Raw genomic sequence first — 15528 nt, 5'->3', positions numbered from 1 at the left:
TAACTTCGTATAAGATAAATAAAGTCTAAGAAAAAAACGTGCCTCGGATGTGGAGAAAAAGTCATTCTCGAATAGATGGCGCCATTATAATTTATACCTTTGGCCTATTGTCGGCTAGATGGCGTTGATGACACCGTTTGATATTCAACAATTTTAACACATATCAGTGAAAAAACATGGGTCAGTATGGAACAATAAAAAATAAAAATAATTTATCCGTAAACATATTTTGATTAATTTATACATTTTCAATTTTATTTTAAGTTTTAATCGTGTGTCGATAGATGGCAGTAAATGTACCGTGACTACAAAATTGACACTGACAGGACCCCTCTATACTATCTATTCTTTTTGGTAGTAGTAGGTAGTAGATAGCACCCTTACAAAGATTATCAAATAGCGATTTACAAATAATTACCTTGTGTATTTTCTACACTGGCTTGTTGTAATAGGATTGTCCATTGCTTATAGAGGGAGCATGCATAAACTATAGGGGGCAGCACAGCCAGCACAGGAGCCGTCAGATTTTTGGCGCGAGGCGTAAATGTGAAGTTTATGCTTCCGATGTAGCCCACAAGATGGCAGAACCGACTATGCACAAGAAAACGTACGAGAACGGTAGATGGCAGCACTTGCTATGGCATTGTACATGTTTCCGATTTAGGCCACAAGATTCTCTCTGCCTATGTTTGAAATTTGTGAAAGTACTGTCTCAGTCCTTTCACAAACTATATATCGTCGGGTGACAAGCAAAAGTCACTAAGTACTATCAAAAAATTAAAGTAACAATGCACTTTATTACACTTGTAACACAGTTTACTGTCCACTAATTTCAATGGTGTTAGTGACTTTTGCTTGTTAACCGACGACATCAGGATGTTGTATATCCCGTGGAGCGCCCTACACAGACACGTGTGCTGGTAACTAGTATAGGAGTTCCATACTACGGTAATTCTGGGGCGCTCCAGGGGATATACATGAGGTCATGTGGGGTAAGAGAAACATAGGTACTGACATATTTATTTTGCTCGAGGCAAAATAAGCAAAACAGTATGAGGATTCAGTAAGCGTTTAATTTGTCCCAAAGTCTCTCTCCCCCATCTAAAATCACCAGAGTCACCAGAGTTTTGGTTAGGAAAGGAATACAAAAATGTGTTCAATAATCATTTTTATTCGAAAACTTAATCTAACCAACATCGTAGCAAGAACGTAAAAATAAATAGACTAACGACTAGACGATAGCTGTACAGGCGCGAGCCGTAGAAATAATCATATCACATACACGGAGGTTTTTCGGTGGTCAAACTTCAAAATAACCTATAAAGCTAGAATTCCTCCTCACACAGCTTGGCAAAAACGAGTAGAACTTAAAAAGTGGCAACACTGTAGTGTCCTCCCTTTTTTTTCTGGCTTACTCCCTGCAATTTTGCACAGGGTGAATTTGCCAATACCGGTGTTGACTTTCACACGTGAGGAGAATGTTCGGTATAATAATTTTGCATTTTTAAAATATAAATCATTTTAGGAGTTGTCATATCCAAACTACAGCCTGGCAAAAAAGAGTAGAACTTAAAAAGTGGCAACACTGTAGAGTCGTCCTTGAAACCAATGGATATAAGGAAACGGAACGACATTACAGTGTTGCCGTTTTTAATTCCTACTATTTTTTTGCCAAGCTGTCCATGTTTTTTTATAAAGGAGGCAAATGAGCAGATGAAACGCCTGATGGTAAGCAAGTATTGCTCATGGACACCTGCAACACCAGGGTTGCAAGTGTGTTAAATTATATAAAAGATGGGAGTAACTATGCTTTTCATTCGATCATCAAAAATTCATCACATTGGACAAGATTTGAACTTGCCACATTTTGGAACATCGTTTTAATAGCTCTTAAGCAACTGAGCTACCGAAGATCACCGCGCGTGTGAATTTCTCCATTCCTTCCTTAAGGAGGCGCGTAGCGACATCTACCGTAAGAATTTACTTTAACGGCACCGGAGCCTCAAGAAAAAAAATCCGGTCTAGCAGGATTGCAAAAACAAAACACTTCGCTTTTAGACAGCGAATTATATTTTGAAGTTTGTACATCGGAAAACCTCGGTTGCGCGATGATGGTACATGTCCAAATGAATATAGAAAAACGAAGAATTTTAGACTCTAACAACAACTTAAAATAAAAAAAGATAAATAAAGGTATTAGTATTTTTGACAACATTTTTATGGCCAGTACAGGCGCGTCGGAAATCAGCGCGTCTCCACGGAAATCTGTCGAAACGAAATGACAGATTTTCTAAGAACTTTTCCATAAAAATATAGAAATTATGATTTGGATTTCTTTGGATTTGGGCTAGCTCTTAGCCCTCATACGCACGACAGCTTTTTCAACGCGCGTTAAAAAAGCGCTTGAATTTGTCCGCACTCTAAATTCGATTTAACGACGAAGGCTCTAAGTCGAAAATCCAACAACGCTTGATAAAAAGCTCCACCGCTGTCGTGTGAATGGGGTCTTATTCGAAGAAATTTATGGTTCTTTCAGTTGGTAGTACTGATCAAAGGTGTTGCCATATAAAAAAAAAAATAAAAATGACAGGAAAATAAATTAGAATAGTGATAAAATATCAGTCAGACATGTACCAGCATATAAATCTTAATCACAATTAATATTTACATATTACAATGCTAACTTATACAAAGATTTGGCTTGAAACTGTGATATTGTAGTCGAAAACTGGTCACACTGTTTTGGTATGTAGAATCAGGGCTATAACCGCGAAAATCGAAGTTTGCAAATTGCAGGGATTCTTCTCTGTCACTCTAATTACGCCTTCATTGGAGTAAAAGAGAAAGATCCCCGCAATTTGCGAATTTCGCGGTAGCCGCTCAGTAGTCTTAATATAGTATTGCCATACAAAAATATCTGAGGCGGCGGCAGTAATTTTTGTGCTACTTTTTATCATTGCCTCGCTAGCAGTAAAGTGATCGTCGAAGCTAATGGACGCTAGCTTTATGGGTATTACAAGTGTTTATTTTTTTATTTTTGACAGTAAACTGCCGCTAACTCAAAGAGATTTGTATTGAGAAACTATCATATTCAGTCTCCGTAAACTTAGAAATCCACTGATTAAAACAATAATTAAATAAATTAAGCATACAAATTAAATCAAATATAAAACTGGCTGCAAAGTTTGGTCTACACAAAATTAATGGTAATCTAAAAATTAAATATGATTCTACTCAAAGATTGCATTTTTTTAAAGATTCAAGTCCAATGTACCTCTGAGTACAATCACACTAAGGAATGATCATTAAATATATGTACAAATTCAAAAGGATAGATATGTCAAAGTCTAGATATGTCAACTCAGTATTGCCATGAAGAAAATCATTTGAGCAAGAAAGGAATGGTACCAATAGACATTTTTTAAAGCTTACTGGTTAACTATTGTCTCGAAGAAGGTTTTTGGGTAAATTTTCCCGAGCAGTTTAGCACTGGCAATAATGCTCGGTAGCTTTTTATCTACTGGCAACTCCGCTTTTCTGTCATGGCGCTTGGTCACTTCAAATGTCATTTTGACGTAAACTAACATCAGGATTAGTAAAATTTGCAGCCTTTACTATGAAGTTAGTCTTCGCCTTTACTTTAGAAATGTCATTTTGAAGCATTAATCGAGCGACCAGGGGCCGATTGCATAACAACTCGTAACTAATAATATAAGCGGAAGTCTCTTTCCAATTCCTTTGATTAGAAAGAGACTTTCGCTAATATTATTAGTTACAAGTTGTTATGCAATCGGCCCCAGAGAGAAAATTTACCAAAAAACCGTAAATAGGAACTCCCTACCCATAGGCCATAGCCCAACATTCACTAATGTAAAGGAGTATCCAGACTAGTCAATTTTTCGCCAATCTGATTAAATTGCCCGATCGAAGCAGGACGTGCGGACGCAAGAATACTAATTAGTGACACCAGTATTTTCGTTCTGGGGCATTTTTTCAATTTAGAAGGCTTTAATATCACCATAAATCTACAATTGGTGATCAAATCGGCCGATTTGATCATCCCGTCTGGATACCGCTTAAAATGAAAATATTGTACTGTAGTAAATGTAAGCGAATGACCTCGGTAATACGTAGAAACAATGATATGATCATAAAATCATTAAATGCAATTATCATCTATCATCAATTTATAATTATAATCAATATGGACGTACGTATTTTCGTAGCCATGATTTCTGTGCGTGCATCGAAACGGACCATAAAATTTTTTTGTAGAAGGTATAGTCTGAAAGATCGCAAATTGACATCTTATTCATCAAATCAACTAAAAATTCAATTAAAATTCTATTGCGGTACTTAACAGATTTGATACTTTTTTTTGACGTGGCAACATTATATCGTATACAATACATACATTTTTACCAAAAGTGTTGCCACATATTTTGTAGCTTTTTTTAAATGTTTATGATACGTTCCGGTATACGCATAGACAATGAATAATGTACGCTAGGAACCCTATCTGCTTATTTTAATACCTAGCCGTTACTACCGCTTTCATACATATTTATATCATTCACATATAATACTATATACAAATTGCATAAATATAAATCAATTTTGTATGTTGTTGTATAACTAGTCTAATATAAGAATTTGTGCATTTATAATCATTTTCTATTTTATTTTCAAAACTTGATTATCATGTTAAAATTATTGTTCTATTATATTAATTATTGCTAAATAATATCTTGTTATATTGATTTTATATAGTATTACATGTGAATTCCATACATTACACTACCAAAAATTCATTTCAATTAATTTAAATTAGCTACATTCAAGTTCCTTTTGTGAAAGTCTACCTTTGACAGTCAGTAAACAAATATTTTTTTCCACATGGACAACTGCAACTTTTTAAAATACAAGCAAGTTCATATTGGAACACTGCATTTAATTCCTTCAACCTGACAGTTGGGTTTTTAAGTTGCCAGCATTGAAAAAAAGACTGTTGGTAGAAAAAAATTGTGGCAGTAAAATACTTTTTCACCTCAGCAGCTCGAACAAGGGTACTTTGCTTCTTAAAAACAGTGAGCAAAATGAGATTTTGCTCACTGAGTCATTTTGTGTCACTCAGTGAGCAAAATCTATAGTCAAATGTCATTTCAACATGCGGGGTCTAATACAAGTTCGATATACTTGGGTTCTATTATCTCTGTCCCTCTAGGTATGTTCTCACTGCTTAGGGTGAAAATTTTTATGTACTACACGAGATCAAAGTTATTTACATCTCGTGCGCTTTTGAATCCCTTACTACGCTCAAGATTCTAAATTAGATTCACTCGCTACGCTCGTGAATCTATTATAGAATCTTTCGCTTGCACAGGACTCAAAATAAGCACTCAAAGAAATATCAAACTTTGATCTCTTGTTGTACAAATAACTATTCTAAGCTGCCAGTATTCATTACACATCCATTTTTCCATAGTCATAAAAAGTTACCATCAATTCGAAATAATAATTTTGACCTTAAAAGCAACTAATATACCAATAGTTACATATTTTAGGTTATATATTAGGTTTTCCATTATTATAAATAGTTTTTGTCATATATCATAAGTCCAAATAGTGTACAACAAAACTCCAAAATTTCGAAAACTTTCAATGTTTTGGAGAAATGTAAAATTTCTTTAAGTGGACGAAATAAGGTGCTTATATCAATGTCACGTCATATACTAAACTAAGTGTCAGTGCCTTAACTTAATTTGACAGCTCTAACTTATCCTTGACATTTGAAAAGACCTTTCACGAAATATAAAGATAAGTTTGAGCAGCCAAGTGCAAATGTCAAAATAAATAACGTCAAGTGATATTTGGCAATCTCTAAATCGAACCCTGACCGTAGACATTCGGAATTTTCCGTTCTCGTACGGAATGACAGGTGGGAACGGGACGTCGCTCTACAAATAGCGCTGTCTCGCTTGCACATCCAAAATTCCGAACGTCTGCGACCGGGCTTAATAAGTACAATAACTAATCAGTATCGCCAGTTCAAATCAACAATAACATTTTTTTTAATTTCACCTGGCAACACCGTACGCTCTAAAAATAGAATTAAATCAAGACTTATACGTACGAATTACATCTTTGATCTGCGCTCTACAGAGCGGACACTGGCCACCCCCTTTGCCCCTCCACTGTTGAACGGCGCATCTATAACACATGCACATATGTCCACACATGTATAGGACAGAGTCTATAGGGTTCTCGTAGCATATCGTGCACTCGGTACCAGTGAGGGTCTGACCGTCGCCGATGACCGAGTAGATGGGTTGATGGGTCGATTGATGGGTCGGCTGGTGGGTCTGGCGGGAGGTGGAGGGTCGATCGGCCCGCTCGGGGCTGACGAGCTCGTTGCAGCTGTTCTGTGTGGCCGAGCAGGTGTCGGGCGCGCGGCGCGGGTAGGGGGGAGGCGCGGGGGAGCACGCCGGCGGAGACATGGGGGGGAGGCTGCTCAGGCACAGCGCCGATGTCTGGATTGGCTGGAAATAGAAAAATAAAGTAAGTTTTTGAATACAAAGCAGGTACTTTGGCAAAGAAAATAAACATACATTAACACATTCACTGCCCCCAACGCACATGTGCGTTCACCTTCATACAAGTTTGTTCCTAGGCCACGCCACCTGGCAGTGAATGCGTTAATATATCGTCGGGTGACAAGCAAAAGTCACTAACTAACACCATTGACATTATTGGACAATAAATCGTGTTACAAGTGTAATAAAGTGCATTGTTACTTTAATTTTTTGATAGTACTTAGTGACTTTTGCTTGTCACCCGATGATATCGTAGAAGATCATATTGCTTCATCTCGCTTATTGTAAAACATTATTGCAGTGAATAAACTCGTTGGGACGTCACAAAATGCAAAAAATGCACATTGCCTGAACGTCACGAAATGCAAAAAAAACACAGTAACTGATCACCATAAACTAAAAAATAAATTCTATTCACCTATAAACAGAATTCATTTTGCATGAGGTTAAAATGAATTATATTTATAGGTGAATAGAATTCATTTTTGGTCTGGGGTGGCCAGTTACTAAAAGTGGCCAGCTACTGGTGAATTACCCTGTATTAGAAAAACACGTATTGGGATATGCCCCAAGCAACAATCTAAAAAAGAATTCTCGTACTTTGATTAATAGTGTAGTTGAACTCACCTCAATATAATGCGCGCTGGCCAACGTCATCTGCTGATTGGCCGCATTCTGACCACCATTCTGCGGCGGCAGGCTCACGACCAGCACAGTCCCGCCAGCACCAGTCTGGATCGGCTGCGCTGAGCCCGCCAGCACCCTCAGCTGCTGGGGCGGCGTCTGAGCCGTCTGCGAACTCAACATCCTAACTTTCTGCGTAGCCCCGTAGATATCCACAAACGCCCATAACCTTAACGTGTGGTCTACGTGCATGACTGTGATAGGATTAGATCCATTCCTGCTAACACGGACTTCGCCGTCTAAAGTTAAAGTTACGGCTAGCTCATCGCCTCTGCGTAAGCCGTTGGCGGCGTCTCTACGGACTACCCAATACTCTGGTCTGTCCAGAAGCTGTTCCGCATCATCGGGTAGATCACAAGGTCTTAACGTCGCTGGATCACAGGAGGTCAGACCGATAGCCAAGCTGCCGGCGTAGGCAGTTTCTGTAGAGAGGATTTGGACTACAATAGTTTGCCCTGGACGCATAGGACGCGCGGTGAACACGTATCCTTGGCAGAACTCAGCCTCAATCCTGGCTGCGACTCCTCTATCGTTAATAAACTGCACGTTCCTCCCTTTAGTCCTGTGTAGGCTTAGAGGCACTAACGGATTCTGGTATCTAGGCTGCGGGAGTGGCTCTTCGACAGACAGCGATCGCATCCCAGATATAAGTCTGTCTTCTTCTACAGGACTTTGATTCGGTCTTCTAACTTGATTCGGGACTCTCGGATCGGCGAATTGAACTGCTGTACAGTTTCCGTATACGTCAACAAGCGCCCAGAGCGGCGAGCGAGTATCAACTCCTGTGAAGAAGAGGCCTTTATCCTCTCCGTTGACGCCGAAGTGGACATCTCCGGCGGAGTTCACGTAGTAGTATAAGATGTTGTCCTTTTCGCAGAACCTCTCGCCCAAAGCCTTGGCCCAGTTCCCTGGTTTGTTGGTGAGATCGGGGCAGGCGTATTTGGGGAGCGAGTGGGACAGGGTCGTTGGGTCGTGGGTGGTGAAGCCGAAGCGGATGACGCCGCTCCAGCTGTTGGAGATCTCGACGAAGCGAAGGCAGACCTGGAAAAAGAAACAGTTTCTTTAGCATGTTTTTCAGCAATTAAGCACTTCGTCTTCAAGGGTTGAGTTGAGGGTACGAAATGCCGTCTATCTAAAGCAGCATTTCCCAAATTATGGGTCTCGAGAGTCTCGACCCATTGGTGGATCGAGAGCGAATATTGAATGGGCCCTGAAAGTACTAGGGTTCTGAGCGTTACCAATAATATTTTATACCCCCCTTTTGAAGACGGCCAAGAGATGGGTCCCTAATTTGACAGTTTGTGTTAGGTGGGTTGGGGCCCAGTCAACTTTGGGAACCACTTATCTAAGGTCATCAGAAATAATCCATGTCTATAATACAGAAGTGTGATGCCACCTTCTCATTTACTCTGACCTCGCACTAAAAATGACACAATTTCAGAAAGTTTCTAGACTGTTGGCTATAGGTATTCTTGATATGTCTTCAGAAGACTGTTTATTATCAGCATCACAAGTGGTATCTCACCTTCTCATTAACCCTGACCGGCCTCGCGCTGAACGCGACGCCCTTGCAGAAGCTCTCGATCCTTCTCGCCACGGAACCGTCCCTGGATATCCTGATCTCCATATTCAGACGAAGGATAACCGTCAGCTCACCTTCTCATTAACCCTGACGGGTCTCGCGCTGAACGCGACGCCCTTGCAGAAGCTCTCGACCCTTTTCGCCACGGAACCGTCCCTGGATATCCTGATCTCTATATCCAGACGAAGGATAACCAACAAGTGGGACTCACCTTCTCATTAACCCTGACCGGTCTCGCGCTGAACGCGACGCCCTTGCAGAAGCTCTCGACCCTTCTCGCCACGGAACCGTCTCTGGATATCCTGATGTTTTCTCCGTGTACGCTGTGGAACCCCAGCGGGGGCAGGTTGTTGGGGGCGCCACCGGTGCAGGAGGTGCGGGGCGCTGTAACAAAGAAGGGGGATATTTAGATTATGCTATAGTAGATTGTTAACCAAGGGATGAAAGACGTTACAGTTTGGCGCTCGAACGCAGTGAGATCGCCAATAGTCCGAGACTGAAATGATGCCTTTCACACGAGTTAAACATAAGAGTGTTTCTTTTTATTTCGTATACGAGGAAAGTAAAATACATGTGTTTTTTTTATTATATGCACTACATCTGTAGATCACAACTGATTGATTGATCGTTTTAAAACGGTCTCCAATTAAATTACAAAGCGCTCAACAATATTCCACGTATTAGGTACCCTTCACATAATGTTGTAACCGGACCCTACCCCAATAGTTCACGCCATTGCACAGAGGAAACACGTGCAAGGGTGTTCCGGCTCGACGCTTGTGGGGGCTACTTGTTGCTTGTGTTTCTTATTACAATCGAATAAAGAGTAAAATTGTTAAACACGTGTGAAGCCCGATGTGGAAGCGGCGGAAATATGTATACACTATGACGCCTTATGACTATGGAATAAAGGTGTAGAATGTACAGTTGTAAACTATGTCTTTTTTTGTGGTGGAATGACCTGTATAAATATGGTGGTCAGAGAGTGTAGGTATAATTGTTTTCTAATGTAAAAGGCAAAAAATATATCAGGCATCAATCCCTTTATGATTCTAATATGTGGAAAACTTAGCAATAATAAAAATAACTGAATCGCAAACAGATACTATATATCCTTTTTTTTTTTTTTTTAAATCTTTATTGCACAATACATGAAGGTACAAATGGCGGACTTAATGCCTTAAGGCATTCTCTACCAGTCAACCAATGGGTCAAACCAGAAAGATTAAGTAGGTGCAGTGTCTTTAAAGTAAAAGAATTTGTAAACAAGACTCTATATGAATATAAACTATGTTGATAAACTTACACATATACTTAATACAAATAGACTTACATACATAATATACATAATTATATACCTTCCTATCCTATCCTTTAGATATTTATAAGTTGTAAGTAAGTGCGTATAATTCTCACATTTACAGTTTTACGTCAAGTTCTTTATTTAATTAAAATTTTATTATTATAAACTAAACAAATATAATTTTATTTATAGTTGAAATGGTGCGCTAGTCACACGGAGCGCTTGACATCATTTTAGCATTCAGGCGTCGAGTCTTAAGCAATTATTTGTTTAAGCCGACTAACGGCGTCGTCTTAGTTTTTTTACTTTATCAGTCAAAACACAGAATAAATAATAGTACTAGGTACAGAAGACTCACTCTAACACAACGCGTCTGTTACGATCAGGACAGATATGGCCGCTAGGTTAGCGCGTAAGTAAGTAGCGACAGCGCCACGCGCGGCTTATGGCTAGCCACCAAAATTGGTGTGGAACGGATGTACTTGTAGCTACCTGTAGCAAAGCGACGAGATCGCGGAGTGAGCCACGCCTGGCACGGTCCGAGTCACAGCACTCAAAAGTTCAAGACATTCCCCTGCGTCAGCGCACCCCACAAGATGGCCACCTGCGCGGCAGATGCGCGCGCAGCTTGCCCCTATTACGCCGACTGTACTGTTTCGATTTCGACCAATACACTGTACTCTAGACTAGAGAATGTCTATTAACCTCCTAAGGCCCAGCCACACAAATGAAAACCCAAAATTTGCCACTGAAGTTTGAACCTGTAGTACAGGGAATAGTTGATTTTTATATGCTTGAAAATTGAGCGAAACAAAAGAAACGCAACTTTGTTCCAATTGCATATGGTTTAAATTTCATCGAACTGAAGAAATACTATCAGTAGGACCGTGGGCCTTAGGAGGTTAAGATGGCAATATTTGTTCTCTAAAGGCGCCCTGATTAACAGTCCGCAGGACGGTCTCGGCCTGTCAGTTGTTCGGAACTGTCAAAATTTTGTTCTAACTGACAGGCCGATACTGTTAATCAGTGGGCCCAAGACCCAGGGAAATTTTCGTGTTGGATTTGGAACTTTCTTTTGTTTCTATAAGAATTCAAAATTCGATTTTATTTGTACTTCTACAAGTACTTACTCGGGGACTTACGACGATTATAGTAAGAAAGAGTAAGAACTTAGGGGGTCCACTGATTAACAGTCCGCCGGACGGTATCGGCCTGTCAGTTGTTCGGAACTGTCAAAATTTTGTTCTAACTGACAGGCCGATACCGTCCGGCGGACTGTTAATCAGTGGGCCCCTTTAGGGTTTTGGATTCTTTGCATTTTATTATTTGATTTAATATTTGATATAGATGCTTTTGCATATCTTTTTGGCTGTTTTTCTCTACATGTCGCATATCTAAACATGTTCTAGTGAAATTTTGCCGATTTAGTTATATTGGTAAGTTTTCATATATTTATTCAGTTTCAAGCTATGCAAATCATTCATTGATTACTCAAATGAAGATGTTATTTTTAATAAAAAATATTTGTAAGGTGAAAGTTTAACATAACCGTTCTAACATTTATCTAATAAAGTAATAATGAATATAACACGATAAACGCCCTATTGTAAGATAATACAAAAACTATGAGGGTACTCGAGCCAGGTGGCTGTCACAGAGGGGCGGCCATTTTGAATTTAGGCACATCCGCCGGAAGCAGATCGATCTCGGTTTTCTTTCAATTTCGTCGGGGGATGATTCGGAAATGGCGTAGGCGCAATCGGAAGTCGATAAAAACTATATTTCGGGCGTGCGAATTGTATATTTATTTAATAAACTTTTTTACTTCCATACAAAAAACTCACTCGATTACAACTGTTACCTGGCCTTTTGGGGCTATTCATAAACTACGTCATTTCAAATTAGGGGGGGGGGGGGGTCTGGACATCGGATGATTGTAGCATGACGTAGGAGGAAACGGGGTCATTAAAAGCATGATTTTTGTATGATTTTAGGGGGGGGGGGTCAAAAATCGTCAAAAATCTATGACGTAATTTATGGACAGCCACTTTTCCGAAAGGTCTAAGAATACTACATAATAACATAAAGTGTCATTCTATGGAACTTGTTAACTATGTAAACAAACCGCCATATTGAAATTGTCTCTGAATGATGAATTTACTAGTGACTTTTGTTTACATAGTTGTAAAGTGTCATTCTATGGAACTTTACATACCTATGTGACGATTTTTCAAAGCTAAACAGAGTTTAAGTGTACCTATGTATATGTATAATTAAGCAAGAGTATCACACTTAAGACCCTTTAGTAGTATATTATGTAAATTTGACATAATTTGACAATAAACGCGTAATGTCCTAATATATAGGACAAAAAACCTAAACTATAAAAAAGTCCCGTAGATTTTTAAATATAGTCCTTTCATCGCTGTGTAGTCTAACCACAGTTAACAGACCGATTGACATTTAGATTTTATTCTAGAAACATTCTAGACTAGTATTTTTTATAAAAAAATTAGTTTGACGATCTTTTTGTGAAATTCTTAGTATTAAATTTGATCTGTATTTTAATCCAATATTACTATGGAATAATATTAACTTCAATACATTGCTCTGGTAATTAGCTTAAGATAATATATTATTATGTAAAACGTTCATAAGTGCTTGTTACTAGGCCTACATGAATAAAGTATTTTTGACTTTGACTTTGACATCGTCACGCAGCAGAGATCTATGAAACTTCCCATACAACAAAATTTAGCGAGCGCTTTGACGGTGACAGAGCCGACAGGGTTTGGTACAATGACCCTAAAACGGCTTTATATTTTCTTATGGTCACTTATTAAAGTACTAACTACTAATAGTACTAATAATACTTGTTCTCAAACAGCCATCTTCTTTGTGGCAAACGCACCTGCGTTTCACCCGTTTCAAAGATCACTTGATATACCGGTGATAATGACAATTAAATGTATTTTGTACTTTCACCAGGACATATAATAGTACATAGTATAATAAAGATAATAATATTTGACGACCGGTCTGGCCTAGTGGGTAGTGACCCTGCCTGCGAAGCCGATGGTCCTGGGTTCGAATCCCAGTAAGGGCATTTATTTGTATGATGATACAGATATTTGTTCCTGAGTCATGGGTGTTTTCTATGTATTTAAGTATTTGTATATTATATATATCGTTGTCTGAGTACCCACAACACAAGCCTTCTTGAGCTTACTGTGGGACTTAGTCAATCTGTGTAAGAATGTCCTATAATATTTATTTATTATTTATTTATTTATTTATTTTAATATAACAATGAACAATTAGCTATTGCCTCTACGTTTAGAATAATTAAATGCACACTTAGCAAAACCATTACCTTAGCACTCTTCATACATATTTGTATGTAGGGATTGTAAAGTGTCATTCTATAGAATTTGCTAACTATGTAAACAAACCGCCATATTGAAACTGTCACTAAATCATAGTCTAATAAAACATGGTCTTCTCTTCCCAGAGTGACACAGGCCTACGTCACAATAACATGGCTGCTATATATAGCGCTATCGCATATTATCATATAGCGCTGTCGCATGATGACGTAGGCTTGTGTCAGTTAGGTGACCTAGAAAAGACGGGAAGAGAGTACCAGGCGGAGTATATTATTATACCATGCAGTAAATGATGAATTTACTAGTGACTTTTGTTTACATAGTTAGCAAGTTCCATAAATTTACACTTTAGGGGCGCTAAGCCAATAATTTTGCTGACCTCACATTTAATTATTCTACACAGTACAGAATAACTACTTATTAAAATGAAAACATTTTCTCATATATTTACCGTTGCTTTCGACCTTTCAGAAGGCGATAATTATGCCTGTTATTTTTGACCATCATTTTAAGGGTGTCAGTTGTTCGGAACTGTCAAAATTTTGTTTTGTTCTAACTGACAGGCCGATTCCGTCCGGTGGACTGTTAATCAGTGGGCCCCTTTAGAAATCGAACACAAGATATACAGCCGTATTCGAACAATGAAATACGTCAAATACTAGATATTGAAACGATATGGATTGGATATGTCAGTGTCAAACAAGTGTCTAAGTGACGTTTTTGTGTGAAGAAACGTCAATTTTGACACTTGTTGACACTGACATATCTAATCCATATCGTTTCTAGATCTATTCATTGACGTATCTTAAAGTTAGATCGGGCCGATAGAATTTGAAATTCGGTAGTGACAAGGAGAAATAGTATACTGCCAAATCGCAACACCAAACATCTGCTCTGTAAATCTAATTGTGGAAGAGCCACGTGCCGTCAATTAGTGTTGACAGGGCTGTAAATATTGACTAATCCCTTTTGGCTAATTACAGGAGGGCTTAGGGCGCAAATATAGGGGCGTTTCCTATTATTAGAAAATAGTGGCGTCACAAGTAGGTATGGGATCATCCATTACTTACGTCACATGAATTTCTAGGTTTTTTGACACCTCCCCCCTCCTTGTCACACTTGGTCACATTTTGCAAACCCCTCCCCACCTGGTGTGACGTCACATTTTAGGCAATTTTGTTTTCAACGAAATCGGCAATATCGGCATTATTTTTTTAATAAAAAAATATTTTTGTTATAAGAAATATTAGTAATTTTATAACACAAAACCAATTAGGAACGAAAATTGCCTACTTCCAAAATCTCATTATTTAAAAAATACATATAAATTAATTTTCAGTTACTGATGAATAGTGATGAAGTTAAAATGACGTCACAATGTTTGTGACTCCCCCCTCCCCCATGTCACAACATGTCACATTTTCTTAACCCCCTCCCACCCCCTAAACGTGTGACGTAATTAATGGATGACCCCTATTCTTGCGTCCGCACTCCATTTTATCGGTAATATCGGTCATAATCGGTTTAATTCGGCGAGCCACATTGGCGTTTTTGCGTCCGCGCGTCCTGTTTCGATCGGGCAATTTAATCAGATTGGCGAAAAATTTGCTAGTCAGGATACGCCTTTACTTTAGTCCTTGCGTTTGATTATCGTCAAACTACAAGAATAAAAATGCTTTTATATTTCTAGGAACATAAATTACTTCTTGTATACGCTCAAAGTTCAATAGACTACCTATCTATTATTTAACCAAATCGATTTTGCAATAACTGTCACTCAAGCCAAAACATTAATAGCAGTAACGAAACGCAATTCTCAGAACGCAAGCGCAGTAAATGTCACCCCGTGCGTCATGACGTCTTCCTGGTGCAATCCCTGGTCTAATTCTAGGCTTGTGACGTCAATGGACTGATTTGAAAATAGAACCTTTGTTGTGTTAGTCGTGGAACGAAACGCAAGGTATACAAGGTGTAGCGGTA

At 38.8% G+C, this 15528-nt stretch overlaps 1 protein-coding gene across 1 annotated transcript in view; it reads right to left on the bottom strand.

Moving 5' to 3' along the window:
- Positions 1–1153: 1153 nt before the first annotated feature.
- LOC134676380 (protein neuralized) overlaps positions 1154–15528 on the bottom strand; it is a 47387-nt gene continuing 33012 nt past the window's right edge. Inside the window, exons 2-4 of the mRNA XM_063534753.1 lie at positions 9071–9243; positions 7221–8318; positions 1154–6539 (exon numbers count right to left, since the gene is read on the bottom strand). Coding sequence (XP_063390823.1) covers positions 6117–6539; positions 7221–8318; positions 9071–9243 — 1694 coding nt within the window. The 3' untranslated portion in view covers positions 1154–6116. The remainder of the gene's footprint in view (positions 6540–7220; positions 8319–9070; positions 9244–15528) is intronic.

The sequence above is a fragment of the Cydia fagiglandana genome, chromosome 24 (assembly GCF_963556715.1).
Source record: "Cydia fagiglandana chromosome 24, ilCydFagi1.1, whole genome shotgun sequence".
Taxonomy (NCBI): Eukaryota; Metazoa; Arthropoda; class Insecta; order Lepidoptera; family Tortricidae; genus Cydia; species Cydia fagiglandana.
This window is presented reverse-complemented; position numbering and strand designations above follow the sequence as displayed.